At 41.3% G+C, this 23,822-nt stretch overlaps 3 protein-coding genes across 6 annotated transcripts in view; 1 reads left to right on the top strand and 2 right to left on the bottom strand.

Annotated features, from left to right (window-relative positions):
- LOC115009493 (PQ-loop repeat-containing protein 1) overlaps window positions 1-14,855 on the bottom strand; it is a 47,348-nt gene extending 32,493 nt beyond the window's left edge. Inside the window, exons 1-3 of one of the 2 annotated variants that reach the window (XM_029433489.1) lie at window positions 14,704-14,855; window positions 8,149-8,395; window positions 7,498-7,631 (exon numbers count right to left, since the gene is read on the bottom strand). In XM_029433489.1, coding sequence (XP_029289349.1) covers window positions 7,498-7,631; window positions 8,149-8,348 — 334 coding nt within the window. In that variant the 5' untranslated portion in view covers window positions 8,349-8,395; window positions 14,704-14,855. Of the gene's footprint in view, window positions 1-7,497; window positions 7,632-8,148; window positions 8,396-14,520; window positions 14,639-14,703 lie in introns of those variants that run through there. The other variant, XM_029433488.1, reaches the window with a different exon arrangement.
- Window positions 14,856-14,863: 8 nt separating this feature from the next.
- hsbp1b (heat shock factor binding protein 1b) lies at window positions 14,864-17,749 on the top strand. Its single transcript, XM_029433490.1, has 4 exons — window positions 14,864-15,104; window positions 16,257-16,323; window positions 16,527-16,653; window positions 17,233-17,749. The coding sequence occupies exons 1-3, from the start codon at window positions 15,060-15,062 to the stop codon at window positions 16,646-16,648; spliced, it is 234 nt and encodes a 77-aa protein (XP_029289350.1). The 5' UTR covers window positions 14,864-15,059; the 3' UTR covers window positions 16,649-16,653; window positions 17,233-17,749.
- LOC115009492 (DNA topoisomerase 1) overlaps window positions 17,578-23,822 on the bottom strand; it is a 31,090-nt gene continuing 24,845 nt past the window's right edge. For all 3 annotated transcript variants that reach the window (XM_029433485.1, XM_029433487.1, XM_029433486.1), the window contains 5 exons: window positions 21,698-21,812; window positions 20,347-20,474; window positions 20,036-20,136; window positions 19,119-19,268; window positions 17,578-18,297 (listed from right to left, as the gene is read on the bottom strand). In XM_029433485.1, the coding sequence (XP_029289345.1) occupies window positions 18,195-18,297; window positions 19,119-19,268; window positions 20,036-20,136; window positions 20,347-20,474; window positions 21,698-21,812 (597 nt within the window). In that variant the 3' untranslated portion in view covers window positions 17,578-18,194. The remainder of the gene's footprint in view (window positions 18,298-19,118; window positions 19,269-20,035; window positions 20,137-20,346; window positions 20,475-21,697; window positions 21,813-23,822) is intronic.

The following is a 23,822-nucleotide window of genomic DNA, read 5'->3' as shown; positions in this document are numbered from 1 at the left end:
TGATCACACTGAAGCCGTGAGAGAGTGAAGGACGAAAGGTTGAAGTCAATTTCATTGTAATTTTGATTCAATGAGGGAATAATGAGTTTAAACCTCACAGGGATCTGTTTATCAAGCCACCTCCTTGACATTGTGGAGTCAAGGACTAATGTGCATTAACCCTTCAAAAAGAGTCACTGGACAATTTAGCTCTCTATTGTAGTACTGTATCATTTCCTAGATAGGGGTCATACACTAAGGGGATTTAGATTTAATACGGTTCTTGTGTTGCTTTAGTAACAGGTACACAGTGTAGCAGCGGCTACGAGGAGAAAACAATGAGTCTGACCAAAGAGAACTAAGCGACAGTGATTTCGTTTTACTCTCTACATGTGAGAAAAATTCTGACAAAGCAAAAAAGGCACAATTTCAGATTATACCTACAGAAATGCAACACATGTAATATTTGGGGGATTTTGACTGTCGGTTGGACAAAACCCTAATTTGCTGAAGCCTCCCTGGGCTCTGGGAACATTTTACACTTTTCTTTCTCTGAAATATCATTATTTTGTAAAGACAACCAGATTAAAAAATCAACAGTTTATGTTAATGTCTTAATCTAATGAATTAATCTATTTGCAGCACGAGTCATGTTGGCACAGTTGAATGTTAATGCTATTATATAATTATATATTATATAATACTATTATTTGGAGTAACTTAAAATATAGTTTGAGTCTAAACAAACCTGGTTTCTTCAAGCTTCAAGTGAGTATAGTACAGCAGCATTATTTATAGCCGACATATAGTGATACATATTAATGTCAACCAGCTCTGCCACAGTGAACAAGCTGAGGAGGGTTTTTCATCGACTTTAAAAGCACTCAGGAAGTATTGACTACACGTTGAGGTAGCAAGCATCCGGCTGGCCAGATATATGGATGCCTTTATCGATACGTCAGATACACACTAACACACACACAACCTTTTATCCATACACTAAAACAAATAGGAAACATGCCCTGATACTCCCTCACACACATAACAGATGGGTACACATAACCTAACACCCAGTCTCTAACTCTCTCACTCTCACACACACACACACACACACACACACACACACACACACACACACACACACGTCGGGTTATATGGTGGAGATGGATGGTGATAGATGGTGGCTGCTTGTCAGGTTGTCTCTCTAGCGCTGGTCTAATGAGGCGACACACAGTCCTGACTGACACAACCAGATCAGCAGGGTCAAAGACAAGTTCAGGGATTATTAACCCATATCCATAAATAACCACAAAGTATCGGAGCGGACCTTCAGAGAGGCTGAGACATTTTCAACAATATCACATTTTTGATTAGAGAGCCAAGAGCAAGTTTCTCTTGTGTTTGATTTACTCGAGCGGACGGGTCTGATGAAAAGTGTCTCCGTTCAATCATTTTCTTAACACTTAAACCACACACACGGTGAGAAGAGGGGTAATCAGGGGAGCAGTGGGAGAACAGTGAAGGGCTTCAAAGTTTTTAAAAAGATGCTTAACAAGATTTAAAAAAAGATTTTAACAGTGCAATGTTATTCAGTTATTGTCATTTAAATAACTGTGTACCGTCCACAACTCCAGAATCAGAAGGGAGGTGCATGTACTATTCAGATTTGTAAAGAAATTCAGAATTTTATATTTTAGTGAAGAGAAAAGGGGAAATAGTTTTCCACACTTACCCAGACCTGGAAATTACGAAATTACTCACATTTCATTCCATCCATTTACGTATTAATTGACACACACACACACCCACCCACCCACCCACACACACACCCACCCACACACACACACACACTGGAGGAAAACAACACTCACTCATAAATAAATAATTTTAAGACATGAGAACAACAAATAGTCCTTGAGGGACATCAAACAAGGATTTTAATATCCACGAACATGGCAGCACTCACAGTGCCAAACGTATCCTACACTTAAGGGACACACCAGGCACAACAATGACAATGGGAAAGAGCTACCTACACGCAAAATGTAATTAAAAAATGTATCTTTGGTTTAGGAAAATTATTTCACACACGGCTCTTCTATGAGCTTCCTTTGAAAACTTACACACAAATGATCTCCACAAACACTCCCTCCGAGGCATGTAATATTATTACCATGTGTTAAACATTCAGAGCACCTCCACCTACCTGACTGCATTTGACTTGCTAATCAAATGTAGCTGTTATCATGTGTTTAATTAAAACACACTTGACGTTGAAAGTAAGCAGAACACTTTACTGTGTGTAAATGAAATAGGTTGGGTTGCACAGTGTCTTTATGTCTGTGTGTGTTTTGTTATACCTTATTTGTCCTGCTGCAGTGCTGCCTGAGTGTTGCAGATAAGGGTGAGTGGCAGAGTCATCATATTCTGCATTGCACCATTCAGTAATTCAGAAACAAATGCAACATGCAAATAATATGGAAGTGCAAAAGACACAAGGACATACACACACACACACACACACACGCACAGACAAGGCACACATGCTGTCAAAAGCCACGCATTGATCTGAGAAGACACAACCACCTTCAACTTCAAACTGACTCAGGGTCAGTCACAACTCTTTACTGTACAGGGGTGTAATGTGGACAGTACGGTACGCAGTCAGGGTACTCTCGACGCAGCCTCGAGACTGGGAAGTTAAAGGTTCAAGTTTGGGTGCAGCCTCGTTAAAGATGAGCGTTATAAGTGAAGAAATTAATTATTCAGATTTCTCTCCTCTTCAAGTTGTGTTTGAGGGGGGGAAAAAAAGCACTGAGCCCCGAGCCGTAGTTATGTGTCTTTGGATGTTGTCGTTTATTTAAAAGAGTATACTCCTCAATGAATTGTTTGCAGTAAGACAGCTGGAATGACTCAAGTCAGTTGCCCCTGCTGCACTGTGGCTGTAAGGAACAGCTATGGGGAGAATTTATGAGGCAATAAGTTGCTGGAAAATAGTGTATGTGATAACTTGTTCTAGCCTGGGTAAATAAGTGTAGAGGGAAAGTTATTCTGCAACAAATTAGCCAGCGACTGAGCACACATCCTTTGAACAATTCCTATCATGCGTCCAATGTCTGCTCGGCCTCACCTCTCCGGAGGAGGTTATCAAGAGCAAATTGAAATTGCTTTCACCACTTGAGTGCTAATGGTTTTAAGGATGACCGAAGGGTCGACCGCAGCTATCAAGAGTTCCATCTCTTCCACTGTTTATGGTCTTGTGAGCTGTCGCTGGCTCCCAGGATGTTAAATAGCAAGTGTGGCTCTTTGCTAGGTGACTCATAAAGCTGCGTTGTAGGCGAGAGCCGGGATCGTGGGCTGGTGTGAAATATATAATGTAACAGATAGAAACTGCATGCACAGGTCGCAATTATAGAATACACCGTAAGACCAAATGTGTTTAAGTAGTCAGGTTGTGCTTTACCCGCTCCAACCAGTAGAGGAGGATGTTGTTCAACTCTTTATTTGATTTGAAATAAAGTTATGGTTGCAACTCAACTCCTAAATTCTATTAATATTTGAAACTTGAATAATTTACAGAATACTATAAGGAAGAATTCCGCAGTCCTTCCATGTTCCACTACTCACCCCCCGTTCATTGCACCAAGCCTGACACCTAGCCTCAGGTCACATTTGTCTTTGAACATAATCTCTTTGGTTTGCTCCCCTATCAGCCTCCCAATCCCTGTATCATAAGGCCAGGACTGTTAATGTGGCACCCTGGGGCTGCCACTGGAAGTCACTGCAAAGTCATAACTCTGAGTCAGCTCAGTGTAGAGACCATTACAAAGACACTTCAGAAAAAGCACACAGGCTCACATTTTAATCTATATGTCACCAGAGCTTTGCTTTAATTTATTTCAGTCTATTGGATCATACATATTCTTTGGAGATGATAACTCATACCTTACAGTTAATTAATAGTGAACATATGTTGAGGATGAAGAGTAGAATAACATTGTAATGGGCTCTGTAACAATGCTGGCTTTAATTCTTACTGAGCTTTTATTTTGATTAAAATTAAGGCAGCGAGAGATAAAGTAGAGCATACCAACACACACACACACACACACACACACACACACACACACACACACACACACACACACACACACACACACACACACACACACACACACACACACACACAAAGAAAAAAACATTTAATTAACACAGTCCATACGTCCTCAGACTCATTAATGCTAATGAAGGTGACCTCGCTAGAAAATTACATTCCGGTCTAATCAAGTTTATTTTCTCTCATCTTGCACTTAAATGAAAACGCAGCACTTGGTGGTTAAGAGAGGCGAATGGGTGTGCATAATTTACGTTAGACCACTTCAATGTGATACATCGACGACTCACAAAGCCATGTATGATAGCTAAAAGTGTTTAAAGGGACAGTATGTGAGGCGAGTTTTGGCCAACCTGAACAGGCGATAAGTGCTGCTGTTTATGTTTAAGTCAGAATGCAATACATACTCGCACAAGAAGAACATTCCTGTTCGCGTCATAACATCATTCCCGAGGTTCTTGCATTGCCAACATGAAGACAGTGGAGATAAAATACCTCACTGATACATGAGAGTAAAACACACCCTAAACTAGGTTTGCCGTCCTTTCAGTCATGCGAACATGGCTCCCTGCGTACACAGTTCTTCATTTCCCCGGATACACCAGAATTCAGCATTGTTTCCTGGCAACAATGGTAAACACCTACACTTTGTTGAGGACGGCATTATGTAAACGTACCATGGATAGGAACAACAGTAAACAAGTCTGAAAGCAGACCAGCAGGCAGAACCATTGTAAAGAAAAAGGCCTGAATGTGATTCGCTAAAGCGTATTCAACTTATGTCAAAGCATTTAGGATCACCGCAACACTGCAAAGCCAGCTGTATTTTGCAGAGAAAAGCTTGGCGGAACCCCACATGAATCAAGGCAGCACGCCAGATTTAGTCAGCAACACAGTGAACACCCGGAGGTGATATACAAAACAGAATTCTGCAGAAATAAATTACTTAAATATGGAAAATTACCTCTATTGTAATACACACATGGCAAGAGATGCCTTCACAAGTGAGGCCGGGGGAAATCAGCACAATCAGCAACAACAGAACGTAGAAAGTACGGGAATCAGCAGCGGCAGTTGCAAAGTAAATGACAAGTAATTATCCACTTCAATTTTTCTCGGTTTGTCTTTAGGAAGTGGACAATGAGGTCAGTAAGCAGGGAACAGGTGTTGGCAAACGGGCAGCCGGATCGTAGATGACCCTGGTATGACCCTGGTATGACACACATCGACTTCAGTCTCAGGTGTCTTTCTTGAAAGGTGAGGTTAGGGCGAAGGAAGAGGAGGAGCTGAGGTGGGAGCAGATGAACCAGCAACAGAAGGTGGGGAAAATAAAGGAGGGAGGTGGAGAAAGATAAAGAGCAGAAGAAGAAGGGCGCTGCTGGAAGATCTTCAAAAAGAAAAGAAATCATGCCTTGAATCTTGTGGGACGACCCTGATCTGTTGGAATGACTTAGCGATGGAGGGAGGAGCGGACAGTTGGGACGAAAGGCTGTTCTGATCTATTCTTGTCCCGACCCCACCATCCCCCCTTCAGAAACCGGACCTCAGAACAGCCCTTCAGAGAGGGGGGGGGGGGGGGGCTTGATGTAAGAGGAGGGCCGTGCTGTGATTTAGTAACCGGGGTCATAGCGGGCAAACTCATGTGTGAAGATTTGATCACTTTGAATCAACCATCTCTTTGTATCTGAGCCTGTTTAACATGGAGAGGACACATGGCTGGCAGGCAGACTTATTATTAGTCTTGCCAAGAAGGTTATGTTTCTGGCTGTTTGGTTGTTTGTTTGTAACTACTGGCACGATTTACATGAAATTAGTGGAAGGGTGAAGCGTGGGCCGAGGAACAACCTATTAAATGTTATAATAATATTCAGAATCACGAGCGGATACACAAATGATGTTTGACTTTCGAGCACATTGCGAGTAAGGGCTTTTGTGCTGCATTTAAATGCTGTCGGAATAATTGGGAAAATGAGCAACAACTCGGAAACAGATATCAACGAGTCGTTTAAACGCTATGAGCATCCATGTTGTTTCCACATTACAACTTAAAGCTCATGAACGCGCCGAAAGCCGGACTTCACCACTCAGGGAAAGGGACCATCTGAGGAGCATGTGAAGGCACCATCGGCCTTGGTGGAGGTCTGCGCTCTCCGAGTACCCCCACCGAGACTTGTTGTCCGATGAATTTGCAACAAATATTGAGCAGAGAAAGATATAAAGCCTTAGAAAATCATCCACCACTAGTCAAATGATAATATTCTACATGAAAAAGATAAAGCGTGGGCCTTCATGAAAAAAAGGCTCATGATGATTAATACACCAGCTCTTTGCTGAGAGCAAAAGAAGATGCCAAAGATAAAGATGATCATTGCTCTCATGTCCATGACACACACAATCTCTCGTCCCTCAATCACAAGTCACTTTAACTGCCACTGACAGCGACACAAATGGACACATTCTGTTTTGCGTTTTAAAGAAGAATGTCCCTCCTTACAAATCCATCAACATAAAATCAAACACTGATCATAATTTATGTCTTCAATAACACACTCTGCTCTGCATGTTTAGAGCATTACAAGACTCCGTCACTCCTCATTATGTCCCTCCATAGGCTGTAATCTTATAAAAATTGTACTTAGATTGAATTTCTGTCAGCCCATATGCAAAAGCAATTAACTCGAGCGTCTATAAAAACACAATTACCCATAAAAGACAGCGCCTTAAAAAGAGTGACCCTGAAAATAATCTTGGACGGGCTCCGTCCCTCTGCACTCGCAGACACACACAATGCACAGAGGATGCTGATGCTTAATCTCAGCCTTCTCCATCCCATCTCAAATTCTCGCTCAGCCCTCAGCCACTTCCTCCTTCCGCTTCACACACACGCACACACACACAGACACACACACACTAGTGCCCAGAATAGACTAATCTCGTGTGTGACAGTACAGCAACTAATACATCCATCGGACATTTGTGCTTTGCTTTGCACTTTCTTACATATCTTAATATCTATAACAGAATGTCATTACCCATCGGCTCTTACATAACCAGTGTACAGCAGCGTCTGTTTTAAGGAGCCTACGGTAACTACTGAATAAAGAATAAAGCGAGTGAATATCAGATTAAGGGTAAATAAGTGTCTTTCAGGAGGTAAGGCATTTTGAAAACAGCAGCCTTGCCAGTTCAGCTTTTGCAATGGCCCCCTCTTTTGGCAAGGAGTAGGAGTTGAAGCTACTTGGCATCTAAACTGCTGACACGGAGAAGAGGCACGCTGGACATGCTGTTTACTACCCTGAAATGATTCATAATTACTGTGTTAACAAGACGGCGATTGTGTTGCTGCGTCAGAATTGTGTTAGTTATGTTTGTCGTCAGTCAGGACGGATGGTTTTGCTGGTTACCTGAAAGTCGGTGTTGCTTGGTGCTCACTCGGTTGGTGTTTTGGACCGTGCAGCAAAGGTGGAGCATAGCAAACATGGTGAAGATCACCACCACACTCTGGAGCAGCAGGGTGATCTCAAACTGCTTCCCTATCCTGCAGGGATCAACATTCCAGAGTTTACAGAGTTGATGTCTAAAAATACACTCGAGACAATAGATTGATTGATATGGCCTTTGAAATAAAAGTAAGGATGATTACAACAAATAAACAAAGCATGTATACGCCACAGTTCACACACAATACTACAGTATACTATTCAATTATATGGGTTTTATTACAGGACATGTCATACAGGCTGCACAGAATGACCTTTAAACAATAAATTGTTCCGACCAGATTCTATGAAGAAATCTTTTTGATTCCCTCTTCTGTCCCTCCTGTCGGAACAATGACCTGTGCTCTCTGATGTGTAAAATAAAGCCTTTGTAAAGTCTCTAAGATTATAATCAACCTAATTATATTCATATTCCTTTCATTTGTGACACAAAGACTGATCCTTGTAAATGGCCTGTGCCCTCCAAAGGGCAAAAAGAAGAAGTTATACAGAAATAAATCTAAATGACAGACAAAAAGTCATATCAGAAGAAAACACAGGCCGTCTGTTGCTTACCAGAAGAAGATGCGCAGGATGTTGGCTATGAGCAGCACCAGGCAGACTCTCGTGGAGAAGCCCTCGCTGTTGCTGCTCCTCTGGATATCCTGGTACTGTGGCACATAGGGCAGCGCTCCCCCGAACACCATGAGGCAGGACGCCATCAAGGACAGCAAGGACCACGAGTCCTCCTCCTGCAGAACCACCTCTGCATCCATCACACCGAGGGAAGCTCAGGGGTGTTCAGGGGGCTTAAAGGCTGCACCTGGGAGGCAGCAAAATGAAAGGAATATAATGAGAGGTCAGCAGAATTATCCCTGATGGATGGTGAGGTCAATAACAGGTTTTTAAATTCCTCAAGAGCTCAACATCAGTAAAATGCATTAAGCTAATTATTCTTAAATACTCCAGTTATGTATTGACCAGTTTGCCTGTTTTAAATGACTGTCCCTGCTGACTACACAAAACTCTCTCGCAACACAAAGAAACTCATTAAAGCAAGACAATGGTTCGGGCCAAATGTTCACTTTAATATATCTTAAGAGAAAATAAATTCTCTACGACCCTAACCCCTTTTCACTGAAGACATTTTGACATGTCACAGTAAAATAATAAAAGGAACGATGGCTGAATTTAATTTAGTTCAGGGTCCAGGTTTGTACATGCTGGCTCAAATAAATAAATATTCTTTCTTATCAGTCTTTAACATGCACAGCAGCAGCAACAACAATACAGCACACAGGTTTCAGCTTTTGACCATGTTACTGTTCGTACTGTGCATTAAAGACTGCTAAACTATAATGAGACTTGTTTTATGCATGTACTGTGCATATCTATCCAAGTCAACATCTCTTAACATGTTTAGGTTGAACACACCAGCATTTATTTCCAACATTTTGTTACCAACCCTCAACAAATCAGTCAGGAAATAGACTTTTTGACTGATTAATCTGTCAAAACAGGTGCAATTCTTAATATTTTTGATTATTCTTATTCTATATATATATTTTTTTTTTTACTAATTTAATAAAACATTTGGCAATTAAAGCTTCAAAACTTCTAAATGTTGTTTGCTTCTTTGCCTTTTACATTTGAATGTATGCAGCAAATTGTTAAGTAATGAAATTATAGTGATGGATTCTTCAAAACAAAAAAACAATTCCTAGTTGTGACTATGCACATGCAGAATATGCACATATACACTCACGTACACGTGAAGATAAAGGTTATGTGAATAGATACCATACATGCCGTACTATACGTGCTACTACTACTTCGCTCTGCATCGACCAGTCGGCTCGCCACTCCCTCACTACGAGTGGGACCCACATTTCCCTCAAACAAAACCCGCCTGTTTGCTATCCTGCCTCCAAAATGGTGGAACGACCTCCCCATTGATGTCAGCACAGCAGACCGTCTCCACACCTTCCGTCGCAGACTGAAAACTCACCTGTTTTGTTTGCACGTCGCTTTGGACAAAAGCGTCAGCTAAATGAACTGTAATGTAATGTACTACATACAAACACAGACTCTTCCCCACAATAGTAATGCAACTGATTTAATGTTCAGAGTAAGCAGCTTAGTTATCTGACTATAGAAAGATTGTGTCATTTTAATTATTAAATTCTTATACTATATGAATATTCTGGCTGTGCAGATTAACACCCGCACCTCGCAAAATGACTTTCTTCTATCATTACAGAGACATGACTGGTGATGAAGGTTTACACATTTTACAGAAAGGTACACACGTGTATGTTTTATGAATTAGCAGCCGCATAGCCAGACGGGGATGACAGGTGGGGAATTGAAGTCAAAGAAGTGGAAACGTCCCACAGAGAGACCAAGTGGAGTGCAAGGAAAAGTTAAATAGCCAATATCCAGTGAAGCGAGAGATGACAGGCAGGGATTGGGAGCACCGCTGAGGTGGGAGGTGTCAGTATTAACAGTGGAGATACCCGTGTCCCCTCCTGCTAACTGACTTCTCGCTGACAAATACACTCCAGGTTCTTCACTGTGAGTGCTCACACAGTTAAACACATATTATGTCCTGTCTGCAGCACAACTAGTTCAGGTACCTAAATTCTTTAATCCGTAAAATAGTGGTGGTTTGTGCTAGCAGGCATTCTTGAGGGGATAATAACAAAGGTTAGTAATTCCCTCTTTCTCCAGAGCAGAACAAACAGTGATTCATTACATTTCACACAATGTGATTTTGTAGTACAGACAAACAACTCCTTGGAATGTGGACATGTTTGATTTAAGATCCAGTATGTTGCTGTGTTCACAAAACCTATACATTCTGAACAAATAGTGATTCATGTGCGACTGTGATGCTTCTTGTGGCTGTGTAATAACAGTGTCTCTTAACTTTGTCAAATCTGAAACAGATGGCCGGCATGAATATAAACTGAATTGCTCACATTGTGGCAGTCAGTGTCAGTTGGCAAGTCACTCAGTAAAGCGTAGAGAGTCATTTAACACATTAGGGCAGTTAAGCTGGGTTCGATCGAACCCCAGGGGTTCGTTGAGTCAATCTCAGGGGTTCGGTAGGGGTCAAGACACACACAGTATAGCCCGGTTCACACTAGCAATGTCGGGCCGTTTTTGTCGGCCGACAACACACAATTTGTCTTCGCCGTGTTAGATTACAAATATTTAGTTGCTTAGTAAAAATGTGTTACACAAAATAAATTCAGCCCACTCGTATTATTTGTGACGTCACGCTCCGCTCGGCCATCATTGGCTGCAGCTGATCACGCCACATTGCTTGGCTTTGATATCTGTGCTGCAGGGAACTTGGTGCGCTCAGTAGTCGACTTGTGGCTGTTGGGATTGTACATCATTTGTGATTTTCTTTTAATCTTTCAATCCCTTCATACTAACTATGTCGAGCAAAAAAAGAAAGTGGGTGGACGAATACGTACAATATGGATTCACGTGTAAAAGGAACGTGATGGGAGTCAGCGTCCTCAATGCATGATTTGCAATGCCAAGTTGAGCAAGTCTAGTCTAGCACCAGCAAAACTAAAGGAACACTTCCTAAAGCTGCATGGAGATGGGAAATACAACAACACAACGCTCGCTGAATTCAAGGTGAAGAGAGCCAGATTCGATGAAAAGGCTACTCTGCCTGTTCTCGGCTTTGTACCATCGACAAACCGATCCTCACAGCATCGCACGTAGTTGCGTACCTGATCACAAAGCAGGGCAAACCACACACCATTGGTGAAACACTCGGAAAACCAGCTGCGTTGAAGATGGCAAATATCATGCTGGGAAAAGCTGCTGAAGATAAGTTATCCCAAATTCGTCTTTCAAATCAGCAGCAGAATAGACGACATGAGCGATGACATCTTGGCTCAAGTAGTTGCAGATCTGATTTCAAGCCCAGCAAAATTCAGCCTCCAACTCGACAAGACCACCGATGTTTCCAATCTAAGCCACCTTGTTGTATTCGTGCGCTATGTGAAAGACGACGTGATAAAGGAAAATTTTTATTTTGTAAGCCTCTTACAACAACAACAACAACCAAGGCAGTCGATGTGAAGAAACTCGTGGGTGACTTCTTCAGAGACAACGATCTCTCGTGGAATACGGTTTCTGCAGTTTGTTCGGACGGAGCTCCAGCCAAGCTGGGACGACACTTTGGTTTTGGAGCGCTGGTGAAATGCGATGCACCAGACATCATCGTTACGCACTGTGTTCTGCACAGGCATGCGTTGGCAACAAAAACGTTGCCTCCAAAACTGGCAGAAGTATTAAAAATTGTAGTTGAATGTGTGAACTACGTGCAATAGTTCTATGAAGCACCGCATCTTCACAGAGCTGTGTAAGGAAATGGGCTCTGAATTCGAGGTACTTCTGTACCATTCTAACGTTCGGTGGTTATCCCGGGGAAAGGTGCTGAATCGTGTTTTTGCCATGCGTGTGGAATTAGCCCTGTTTTTGCGAGAGTACCAACATTGTCACGCAGATTGCTTCGAAAATTCTGAGTTCATTCTCATTTTGCCGTACATGGCCGATCTTTTCGATGCTCTCAATCATCTCATCGACAGATGCAGGGCGGCGGAGTGAACATCATCAAAGCGGAAGAGAACCTGAAGGCGTTTTAAAAAAAGCTACCTTTATGGAAACGACGAACAGAGAATAACTTCGCAAACTTTCCCGTGCTGGACGACTGTGTAAGTAAGATCGAAGACGTGTCTGGAATTGGAGACGTTTCTGTACCTGAAGCTGAAGCAAGCAATTGCCATGCACTTAGATGAGCTGGCAAAGTCTCTCGACGGATACTTCCCCACCAGAGTCATATCCAGCATGGGTGAGACAGCCGCTCACGTTTAGTGTTGCGACAGCAGATGTCAACGATGAATACCTCGACGAAATCATTGAACTTCAGCAGAGCCAGCTTCAACAGCAACTCTTCAGAACAACGTTTTGGTGTCACCAAATCGTACCATACCCTTAGTGCTAAGAAAGCCCTTGAGATACTCATACCGTTTGTTACAACGTATCTTTGCGAGCAATCCTTTTCAAGGATGGTAGACATGAAAACTAAGAAAAGGAACAGACTTTGTTGTAAAAATGATATACGAGTGGCACTTGCCAAGGTGAAGCCGCACATTACTGAACTTGTATCTGAAAGGCAACAGCTAAAGTCACATTGAGTTGCAGTAAATATTCATTGAGTTATGTTTTTGTGTGAAATTCATGTTTTGTTCTTTGAACACAGTGATTTTGTGTGCAACTGATGCATGGTTCATTTTGTGCACTAATAAAATATATACCTATGTTTTGAAGAAATCATATTTTATTTTTCCAATTACGAAGGGTTCGGTGAATGCACTGATGAAGCTTGCAGGGTTCAGTACCTCCAATAAGGTTAAGAACCACTGCACTAGGGGGTATTACAGTCATGACAAAATAAAACAAAAAGTCACCAGGTTCTCTGGTGGTAACTTCATATCACACTGGGTGTACGATTGCTGAGAGTAGGCTATTTCAACACAACAGGAGATGCAGCTGTACATGGAGCACCAAGAGTCATTCAGAAGATGAACGGGGTCTGATTACTCATTAGACATCTGTTATTTCTCATAACTCAGTTGTAAGTAAGGACAGCATGACGTTAATATTCCAGCAAAGGCCTCATTGCTTTGGAGGATGGAGCCAGGCGGGTGGATCTGGTGATACAAAAGCCAATTCTCAAGTTATCGACATCTCAGTGTGTGTCTCCCTGTCATTACTGTAGAGCAGCGATACTCAACTCACAGACCAGATAGAGTGCCTGGTGGCCCGCAGAACATTTTCTAATTCACAATGAAAATAAATTGATTCACAATTGGATTTGTTTTGTACTTTTAATGTAAATAAGACACATACAGATAGGTTGTTAAAAACATTTTTAACAAAAAAAGGTTTATGGTATATGTTTAAGAACCACTCCAACATTTGAGTACCAGCATGATTTTAAATGTTCCAGCTATGCTTAATGCTGTATAAACTCTTTAAAATGTTACCAAAGTATTTACAACAAATATGCAGTTGCTGCTATTAAATTCAGTAAAAATATCAGATTTATCGGTCATATAGGCCCTTGTGTCAATCGGGGCCAAGTTAATAAATTAAACTAAAAATTCATTTAATTAAAAAAAATAAAGAATTTCGAAGTAATATGAGTTGTGGTCTTTTTATCTGATACATATTTTTAATGTTTGTTTATTAACTGGCCCCTGGCCTCCATCACAATTTTGCAAGTGACCCGGGCAAAGCTAGAGGATTTGAAAAAATAAGATGATTAATAATGCAAAACTGCAGAGCAGCCCTTTGAACATAATCTATAAAAAGTTACTTTTTATAGGTTTCCTACAGTTAAGCATTACTCAAGAATTTAACAATCCAAGGTGTCTTCCGCTATTTCCTTCTGCCTGAGTGTGTGTGGACACACACATCACACACTCTCTCTCTCACACACACACACACACACACACACACACACACACACACCACAAGAGCCTATAAGCTACTAAATGTGTTGTGCCACCTCTAGTAACAGGACATGCTGTTATGCAAGCAAAGCATAGTTTCATGGGGTTGGGTCGCTAACATGCCTGTACATACATCAATTTTGGGCTACTGAGCTACCACAGTAACAGCACACAAAGAAACAACTATTACACCGTCAAGTTACACTGTGGTAGATTGAAATTACTTTAGAGAGTAGGTTGAACGTGTGTAATGTCGAATAGAGAGGGTCATTCTTGTTTTAAAAAAGCGCGCTTACAGCACGCACAATGTATCGCCCTTGATACAGATTGTATGTCTAAGAAGAAAAATTTAAGATTACACGTTTTAAAGGGTAAACAGTGGACAACTTCTAACTTTACTCACCAGTCGTCTTCATTCACTTTCCTTCACCTTATAAAAACACCAACTCACACACCTACACGGATGTTTCAGCGTCAAAACACACTGGGTTCCCTGGCAGCCTGAACTTTCAAATCCAAACTCCCAAGGAGGAGAAATGTGCACGCGCATGCAGGCACACACACGCACAGATACTTTCAGACTTACCAAATTCCAGCATGAAGCATGAAGGTCGTTAGGGCACTTAATGGGATGCAGCCTCTGGTGAACAAATGCTTAGAGCGAGTGGCGTTTATGGTCTTCTTGAGGCCATAAGGAGTTAACAAAACTACGCATTACTGTACATGCTCCTTATTTAAAACTCAATGTTCCACATTTCTTAGCATCGTCACACAGCTCTCGCGAGACTCTGTGTTCTGAAACAGCTGACTGTGCTGTGGGTGGTGCGATCAAGTGGCTGCTATCTATTTCGAACAGTTACAAACCTGATAGTGCAAATAATCGGTCGACAGCGTTTTGAAATTTAGTACTGTTTGGACACTGATAATAGTTTACATCACAACATGGCTGAGACGGATCCCAAGTCGGTGCAGGACCTTACCAATGTGGTGAGTCGAGACCGTAATGGCAAGATAGGGTTAGCTACAGCAGCCTAGCTAGCAATGGCAATACGAATGCTAACGGTGGCAAGCTATCATTAACTGTTAGCTAGTTTGCAAGACCATTTTAGTCCGAGTATAGTGAATCTGTAGCAGTTCGTGTTATCTGTTTGTACAATAAAATAGGTAAATAGGTCAGTGTGTTCAACTTGTTTACTGATGTCAGAACGCCCTGACTTGTGTTTAGCACGTTATGTAACGTAAATGGTCAGTTGGGCTTTTACATGACATCACCAAATCACCACCGAGTAAACCGCATAGTGATACATAATCAGAAGTTTTGCTGATATGTAACGTTATTTGTGTAGAGACTATTGTTCTAATAGTAATTCTCAGTTTCAGACATATTGAATAATGTGAAGGTTCACTCACAGAACTTGCACAATTCATTGGTCAAATTTAATTAAACTTATGTTATACTGGGGTAATGTTTCCGAGTGTTGTCATAGAGATGAGGATTAAGAGACGTTACATTTCAGTTACCCTCCCAAACCTTTAAATATCCTTTTGTGGTATTTTGTTTTCTGTAATGTTTTTCCCCATACACTTTTGTATCCTCATGTTTCTTTTAAAAACGTTTTCCTCAAGGACGTTCATTTATAGAAGTTTCTATTTATTCTAGTTCACTTTTATTTTTATCATGCCGACTCCACATTTAGTTTAGTAGTTTTTTTGGTGTAACGAAACGGTTGATCAGTACCTAAACGCACAGATTATGTGATGGGCAGCACCAATACAGAACAGTATGAATGTTTTATTGTGCGTTCATTATTCTCCACATAGGCTTATCTCCCCTGGTTACTGAGCTTTTACATTGTTGTCAAGGAAACTAGATACTTTTGCTATCATTGTCCTGCTGCTTTTTTAAATCATTCAGACCACAGGCATGGTGCATTAGAGTGGGAGTGCTGATGTTTTTCAGTGACAAAGTTAGTAAACAGTCCACTGATGGCGTTAGTACTTAAATCCTCTTGATTGTGTCATCCTCAAATTAAACTGGTAAATGTTATGTGTGGCTGCCATCAGTTAACCAACTTTACTACGTAGATACATATTTGTTGTCAAATTGTTTCACAGTATTCGTCCTATTTGTTTTCACAGGTCCAGACACTGCTGCAACAGATGCAGGACAAGTTCCAGACCATGTCAGACCAGATCATCGGGAGGAATATCCTAACTAATAACTTAAATTGCCAAAAATCAATGACTTGATTGAATGAATTAAGGTTCCACATTTTAATCTAATATAATAATGGATTGGTGTCTGTTTCAAAAGGTGGATTGACGGACCGACCTAAAACATAATTTTGCCAATTTAAGAGTAACTTTGTGAATTCTTGTGTTAATTATGTGCCTTAACCGCTTAACCACTTGATGAGATGAGCACGCGCATTGATGATTTGGAGAAGAACATCGCCGACCTGATGACCCAGGCTGGTGTTGAAGAGATTGAGGCAGCACCGGAAAAGGTTAAGGAGGGTCAAGGCTCATAATGAAGGTGAGCGGTAGACCAATCTAGCTTTAGAAACAGTGCAACAACCGTTTACCAAAATTATTTTTATTCATGCATTCCATTAGGCTTTGAAGTCTATGATTGTGTCTCTCTTCCTGATTGACCCATCAATCATAAAAAGGAAAAGTTCTCACCAAAATCAAAAATACATATTTTTCCTCTTACCTGTAGTGCTATTTATTAATCTAGATTGTTTTGTTGGGAGTTGCAGTGTTGGAAATAGATTAATTGACATTTGAAATATAAATATCTCTTTTTAGAAATAATGACCCAGAAATCAGTTTACTGGAGCAACCTTTTTCTATCAACTACAGATTGATAAATAGCACTACAAGAGGGAAAATGTGTATTTGAGGTGAACTGTCCCCTTTTAAGAATATATAGCCATCTTGAAGATTGGATGACCGTCTTTTGCCATTAGCTTTACATTTGCGTTAGGATTTTGCTAATTTTGCTTCGTCAGGTGCAAACGTGGCAAAATGCACGCTTATGTGTTTTTAACTGAATTCACCGTCTCCTTTGAACCAGTTTATTACAACACCTTTTGTTTCGTCTGTCCCGCAGGTTCCTGAGTTACATGATGCGAAGTCGGTCCTGTATTCAGGAGCAGCAGACGTTTCCATTTTGAAAAATTAATAATATTGATTTGGTGTGTCGTTGTGTGAAATGCTTTTTTTATATATGGAATATTGTGATAAACGGTTACAGTTATGTAATAACTTGAAAAGTTGAACATTATTTGTAAGCTAGAATAGTGTGATATGCACTTCAGAACTTTAAATGCTCGTTTGCAGTAATGCAATTTAGAGATTTTGTGTGCCGACCCGGAGGTTATTTCCCCGCCATCATATATCAGTTAATTAAATCCCATGAGGAGATGGCTGATGGGGACATTTTTGCCTGAGCCTGCGCTGAGAAGTACAACCGGCAGGCCAGTGGAACCTCCATCCCTACCAACACGGGAAACGGGCACAGTGAACATCTGAAGCCTGAAGTGTTTCACAAACAGCACTGTCACTACCAAGGTGTGGGATGCATTCCAAATGATTTTCTTTTATTAAAGCTATTTAATACAATGCTGTCTGTCATGTATTACATAACATTTGACCAGGTGCTGAGTTAATTGTTTTTAAATATAAACAACTCCTAGGTGCTCAGTGTTATGTATTTAATTTCTTTTTAAGCCAGAGTTGTATTTTATCATGGAATATATCAGTGTTGCATGTGTTTTCGGTCTAATGTATTGAAATGACAGTTTATTATTACACTTCAGGGTAAACTAAGCTGGGAATTTACCTTCTATAATGGGCATTAAGATGTTTTTAACTGACAATTAACATGCACTGAATTAGAGGTATTTGCCACAATGTCCACTCAAAAGTGTGTCACTTATCTGTGTAGTAGGAACCTTTATTCAAATTAGTGCAAACACAAAATGTACAAACAAAACAAGTGTCAAAAGCATCAAACAAATTACCAGCTGTAAACAAATGTGTGCATGAAACTGGGGTTTTAGAAGTTTAAAGTTAGAACTCAAAGTCTGCCTCCGTCATGTCGATGGCCCAGGCAAACTTGTCTCTTTGGCTCTTATTGTAGATTTTATCTACAGGTACGTCCATGTTGGTACACCTGAACGAATGGAAAAAACTATTGTTTAGCATACTCTGCAAAATAAATACAGTTGAATCCACCACTTAGTCTTCTGAGGTGTCAAAATCCTTTCTCTTTAACCCATGCCCAGAGGAATCCAAACGCAGAATATAAAACACACTGATAGAACACAAACGGTAGGAATAAATCAAATAAAGGAATGGGCTATAGAAGAGTGCATAAATTCATTTAAGGGGCCTCATTATAGAGGGTAAAGTGTAAGGGAAATAAATTAGTTAGTGACGGTGCTTTTATTGCATGTCTGAAGATAAACTAATGTAATGAATAATTACAAGCAATATGGAACATCACAGCGGAAAGTAAAACAATGTTTGCTTTGAAGCAAGAGGGGAAAACAGCTGTCTGCAATCTGTTTTAAAGCCAGAGTAGACAAATCATTATACTACGAACATCTGATTGGATCATAACATTAAAATTTAATCTTACAACATAATATCTGCTTCTGTCCATTTTGGGTTCTTGTAGACCCGACGACTCAGTTTTTTCAAGACAGACTGGTTAGTCAGTAAATTGTTTGTTTACACGTTTTGAGCAGGTCATGTAACTCGGGTTACGCTGGTGGTTAACACGGATTAAAAGTGAACCAGCTTCACGAAACTGGAAAGCCCAACATTATCTGGCTGACCTGATAATGTCGCTTGATAAAGTTGGTTGAAAACCTGTTTGTCTGTGTGCTCTCATATAGGCATGCAGGTGCATGACTTCAGGCAGCGAGTGCAACAAGTGTTTTCACCAAAGCATCGAGGCTGTTTGGAGTGTCAATGTTAATGTTCACTCACCAAGCCACGCTAATGCGAGGGTCCAGGTAGTTGAGCTTGGAGGTACCCAGTGCGATCTGTTTGTTTTCTTCTCTGTCAGTCGCCTGGACCTCCATCTTCAGCAGCTGCTCCTCACAGCGCTGCACTGCTGCCTTCTTCCGCTCCACCAGCCTGACAGACAACATGCACAACGGCAGGTGCAATAGAGTAAGACACCTCTCGGAGAAATAAGACTCCTGATTTGGTCTTTAATGTGAATACTTTCCACATTCTGGGCAAGCCAAAAGGAGTATGCTTTCGTCAGTAAGCAGCCCAGAGATGTTTTGTGTTAATAACTACAAGTAGTAGCAAATATTCAACCTGCAGAAAATCTATGCATCTACAAGAAACAAGAGTCACTGTTGTAAAACAGTTCAACCCTCTTTGGGTGACTGACTAGGGTAAACAGCACAATATACGTGTGTGTGTTTGTAAATCCACATAAGAATCCTTTTTTGTTGTCACAAATGTCCTAAATCTCACCAGACAAGCAGCAGAACAAAGTTCCTTTCTACATAATGTTCTCTGAAGCCTAAATATCCAATGAACACATACTTTGATCATGAATTAAAAGCAAAACACGCAGAAAAGCCCTGTTCTAGTAAAGATGTCTTACAGTGTAGCGTAACACTAACTCGGCTCGAGGCATAAAGACAAACAAATGAAAAGCATGGAAGCTCATCTCTGTGAGTGAACAGCTGGGCGACCACAACTAACACAATTCCACAGTCAATATCTTACATTTCTTGTTGCTTCAACCTAAAGCTTTCACCATGAAGCAGTTATTCTCTGTTTGGAGGCATTTAAACCTGCAGGGAAGCTTCCAATAAGAAATTGTTTACAACTATTTTTTAATAGATTTAATGTCCACAGCGCGTGTTGACTGTTGTGACACTTACGTCTGCAGTCTGGGCTCTGAGCTGCCTTTGGTCTTGGCCTCCTTCTTGGCCTGTTTCAGCTCCGTCTTTGATAGGGACAGCATTTCCTTTCGAGCATCAATCTGGATGGAGCATAAAAGGACAAAGGCATGTTTTTATATGAGGATTACTGTGGGCTTCAGAATATCACTGCCTGGGTTACAAAGGTTTTCTGCCCTGGCCTCCTTTAAATAAACTGTTACAGTGACACAAGAACATGAAGAAATCCCATCATCCCCTGTAAAGGTTAATGTGATGAATGACTGTCATAAACCAAGTGAAGCAGATCTTACCTTGGCTTGAAGGTTAGCCATAGACTGATCAAAGGTCTTTGGCGGCGCCCGCTGGTGGTTACACAGAATGGCAACTGCTCTGTTAGCCCTGTTGTAGGACAGCAGTTTCTCTGGTACATTGTCGGACTCTTTGCAGGGGGACAGAACAGTAATTCGTATTTTAACAGGAAAATCCCACTGAGAACCAAATCTGACCAGAATTATGCACAGACATTTAAAAGATAAAATCATGCTGGTGTCCCTCATGTTATTATTGCCCACCCACAATCTGCACCTCAAATCTTGACCTTGAAAAAACACAGACGCACACGCACACACACACACACACACACACACTGCTGCTGCTATTTCATTTATTCAGATCCCTATGAGCTTCATCTATTCTTTCCGGGGTCCGCACACTATAACCACATGCCATCCTGCAAATTGTCTCTCAGTGGCAGTCCAGAAATGAGGAGCGTGTGACACTTCTATCTCCGAATGATAAACGGCGGCAGAGGCAGCCAATGGGACCCTGATAAGGCTGAGGCAGAGACGCACAGCACCGGGTACAGTGATAATGTTCTCCTGCCAAGGCCGGAAAAGCTGACTGACGCAAGGATTTGAATCCTTGAATCAAGCAAGCTAAAAATAAAAAAAGTGAAAAGTGTGGCAGTTTTTATCATGAGACTCCATGACACAAGCAGGCAGGTAATAAGACAATGATAAGACAATAGTATTTAAGATACTGATTTAGTTCATTGACCTTTAAGCATTATCGTTATTATATAGATTCATAAACACAATTGTCATTAAAACACATGACGATCAATAGAAAATAGGCCATTTAGAATAGAACTAAGTGCGTCTCAATTTACGTACTTCCATACCTACACTTGCTATGTTAGGTGAATAAGTGCATTCACATTGACAAGTATGGCAAAATGCAGTGCAAGTAACAGGACAGTGTACATATAGCGGTCAAAAGGTTGAGTGTGGATCACTGGACACTTTTCACCATCAACGGTCGCCATCTTGGCTACGTAGCGGAGGGCCCACCAAACTTGTGGCGGACGAGGAAGCACCGGAATACGTCAAGTGAACTCAACAGCGGTGTTCGATTAGAGACAACACTAACCTGTCGAAAAATTCACGCACTACACAAGAAGTACATAGTGTACACACTGTACTACATGGAAGTGTACTAACTGAAGTATCCAAATTGAGTTACAAACAGACACACATTTAAAATTGCAATTACCTGAACTAAGAACAAAATCTGATACCAGTCTAGCTATAGAATATAAGCCAGTGCTTACAGCTACTCATTAATGTTAGGACTGCTTTATAGCAGTGAGTGTGGTTGGCTTACTGTTTGTGAGCTCTTTGAGCTGCTCCTGTAAAGTGATGGAAGCGTTGTATGTCCTGAAGACCTTCGCAGTCAGACCGGCCATCAGAGAACTCAGGTGCTTGTTCAGCATGCCTGTCTGCAATGAGAAATGTGAAGGAGAGGGACAAAGAGAAGCAACACATTCAACATCAGTGTCGACAGAAACCACTAGACCGACTGATTCAAAACTGTACCACTGGGTGGCACTGTGGCATTGTACCACTGCAGTGTTTAAAAGCGTGCGTAATGTACAGCAACAAATAAAACACCCACAACACCATCTCTGCCTTCATTATCATCATCATCATCATCATCCATTAAAGCAGGGAGATTAAAATAGATCACAGTCCTATTTCTTCTATGACATTTTGGTAGGTATTATAGCAAGTTAGAGCTGTCATGGCCAGTGGTTAGATAGCCATTAGCTCCTGTCTAATGGCTGCTGCTTCTACACAACAGCAAAGAGATGAAGCTGAGTTAACAGTGTAAGGGAACACGAAACAAACACATATGCTCACTGCACACATACTGTGCAAACATGTGGACTTTAGATGCAAATTGGGCAATGCATTTGTAAACACAGATGAAAGCTCACAGACGTGGGAAAAGAAAAAACCTCACGGCTCTGGCAAAAGGAGAAATAATTCTCATGATGATTACATTAATGATGATGTGGTTGGTTTAATCAGAGCAGGGTCAGGACCCGGCTGTCTGGGGCCACAGATTTTTGTGAATGTGTGTTTCACTGCAGGAGTCCGAAACAGGGCGAGGGAGAGTTGTTCATGTATAGATGCGTGTGGTGAAGGGCGCACAGGTACACACATCCGCACACACACGCTAATTGCCGTCGTGCCTGCCTTGCTAATGAGCTACGCAACTCTGCCCCTGCAATGCTAATGAAGGTGTCTGCAAGTCTGCGGGGTCAGTAGCCGTCACTCCCCCAACTCTCTTGGTATGGTGTGCACAAATGTGCGCATGTCATCCATGTCATCTCTTAAGGCATTAATACAACTTGCCACAACTGCATTTCCGATCTATAACACAGGATGCCCTGTACTGGCCTTTCTCATGAACATATCGCCACATCTTTCTCACTCAGCTGCACACGTTTCCTCCTACAACTATCTTACAAGACAAGGTATATCTCAGTAACCAAGAGCACTTAACCCGAGATTGTCAGGCTGTGAGCTGCTGTAGCAGTCGCCCGGTTTCCACCACAAGAAACTAGCGTGTATTGAGGAATATCTGAATACGTTAGCCTGGGGTGTAGTCGCAAATAATGCGGTTGATTTCCAGAAAGCCTAAATAGCAACAAGGCTACCGTTTCAAAACCAAAGAAAACATTTATTCATTTTGAGCACTGCCAGAGCGCTATTTTAAATTTATGAACAATTATCTGTCAAAATCAGCAGGTGGCAGCACGTAGAAACAGCCGTTTACAGCGCTCTCTCTCGCTCTCTCTATTTACCACCACACAAAGCAAGCAGGATAGGAAACAGATTTTAGAAAACATGAGGCAAAACCTGTATAAGTGTATATTAATGTTGCATCATATCTCATCATATCCACAAAATATTAGGCTATTTAATATACTGTTCATTTATTTATTTGTTTGGCATATACCTTTTTTTCCCCATTTCCACATCGTCCTCAAGCAAGCAATAAAAACGTTATTTATAAAGCACATTTCAGTCCAGGTGGAAGCACAATGTTGCAGCACAAAACATATATGGATAGTGTAGATACATTAGACATGAGAAAACACATTAAAAGAGATAAATGCCAGTTAATACCATTAAAAAAAAATTAAGATCAGCAACTAACTAGTAAAATAATAAAACATGTAAATTAAAACCTCCTCCTCATCTCGGCCTTACAGCTGACCACCTGGATGTCAACTCCATCCTTTGCTTTCTCCCTCCCTCTTTCCTCTTTCTCTCCCACACTTTCCCACTCATCTTCCACCTTCTCCCTCTTAACCTCCCCTCACCTGGCCCAGCTGTCACATTCCTACCGCTCCATCTACTCCTCCATCCCCTCTCTCAGTGGCCTGGCCTTTGTGGGTGCCAATCAGGGCTGCCCACAGCAGCCATTACCATTCCACCTC

This window comes from Cottoperca gobio, chromosome 6 (genome assembly GCF_900634415.1).
Source record: "Cottoperca gobio chromosome 6, fCotGob3.1, whole genome shotgun sequence".
Taxonomy (NCBI): domain Eukaryota; kingdom Metazoa; phylum Chordata; class Actinopteri; order Perciformes; family Bovichtidae; genus Cottoperca; species Cottoperca gobio.
Note: the sequence above shows the minus strand (reverse complement) of the source record. Positions and strands in the feature narration are given on the sequence as shown.

What these genes read in the sequence shown, in the direction of transcription:
- hsbp1b (XM_029433490.1), top strand. Translation starts at nt 15,060, where the DNA reads ATGGCTGAGACGGATCCCAAGTCGGTGCAGGACCTTACCAATGTG. An exon ending in TGCAGGACCTTACCAATGTG is followed by an intron (nt 15,105 to 16,256) that starts GTGAGTCGAGAC and finishes TTGTTTTCACAG; the next exon opens with GTCCAGACACTGCTGCAACA. An exon ending in AGACCAGATCATCGGGAGGA is followed by an intron (nt 16,324 to 16,526) that starts ATATCCTAACTA and finishes CCGCTTAACCAC; the next exon opens with TTGATGAGATGAGCACGCGC.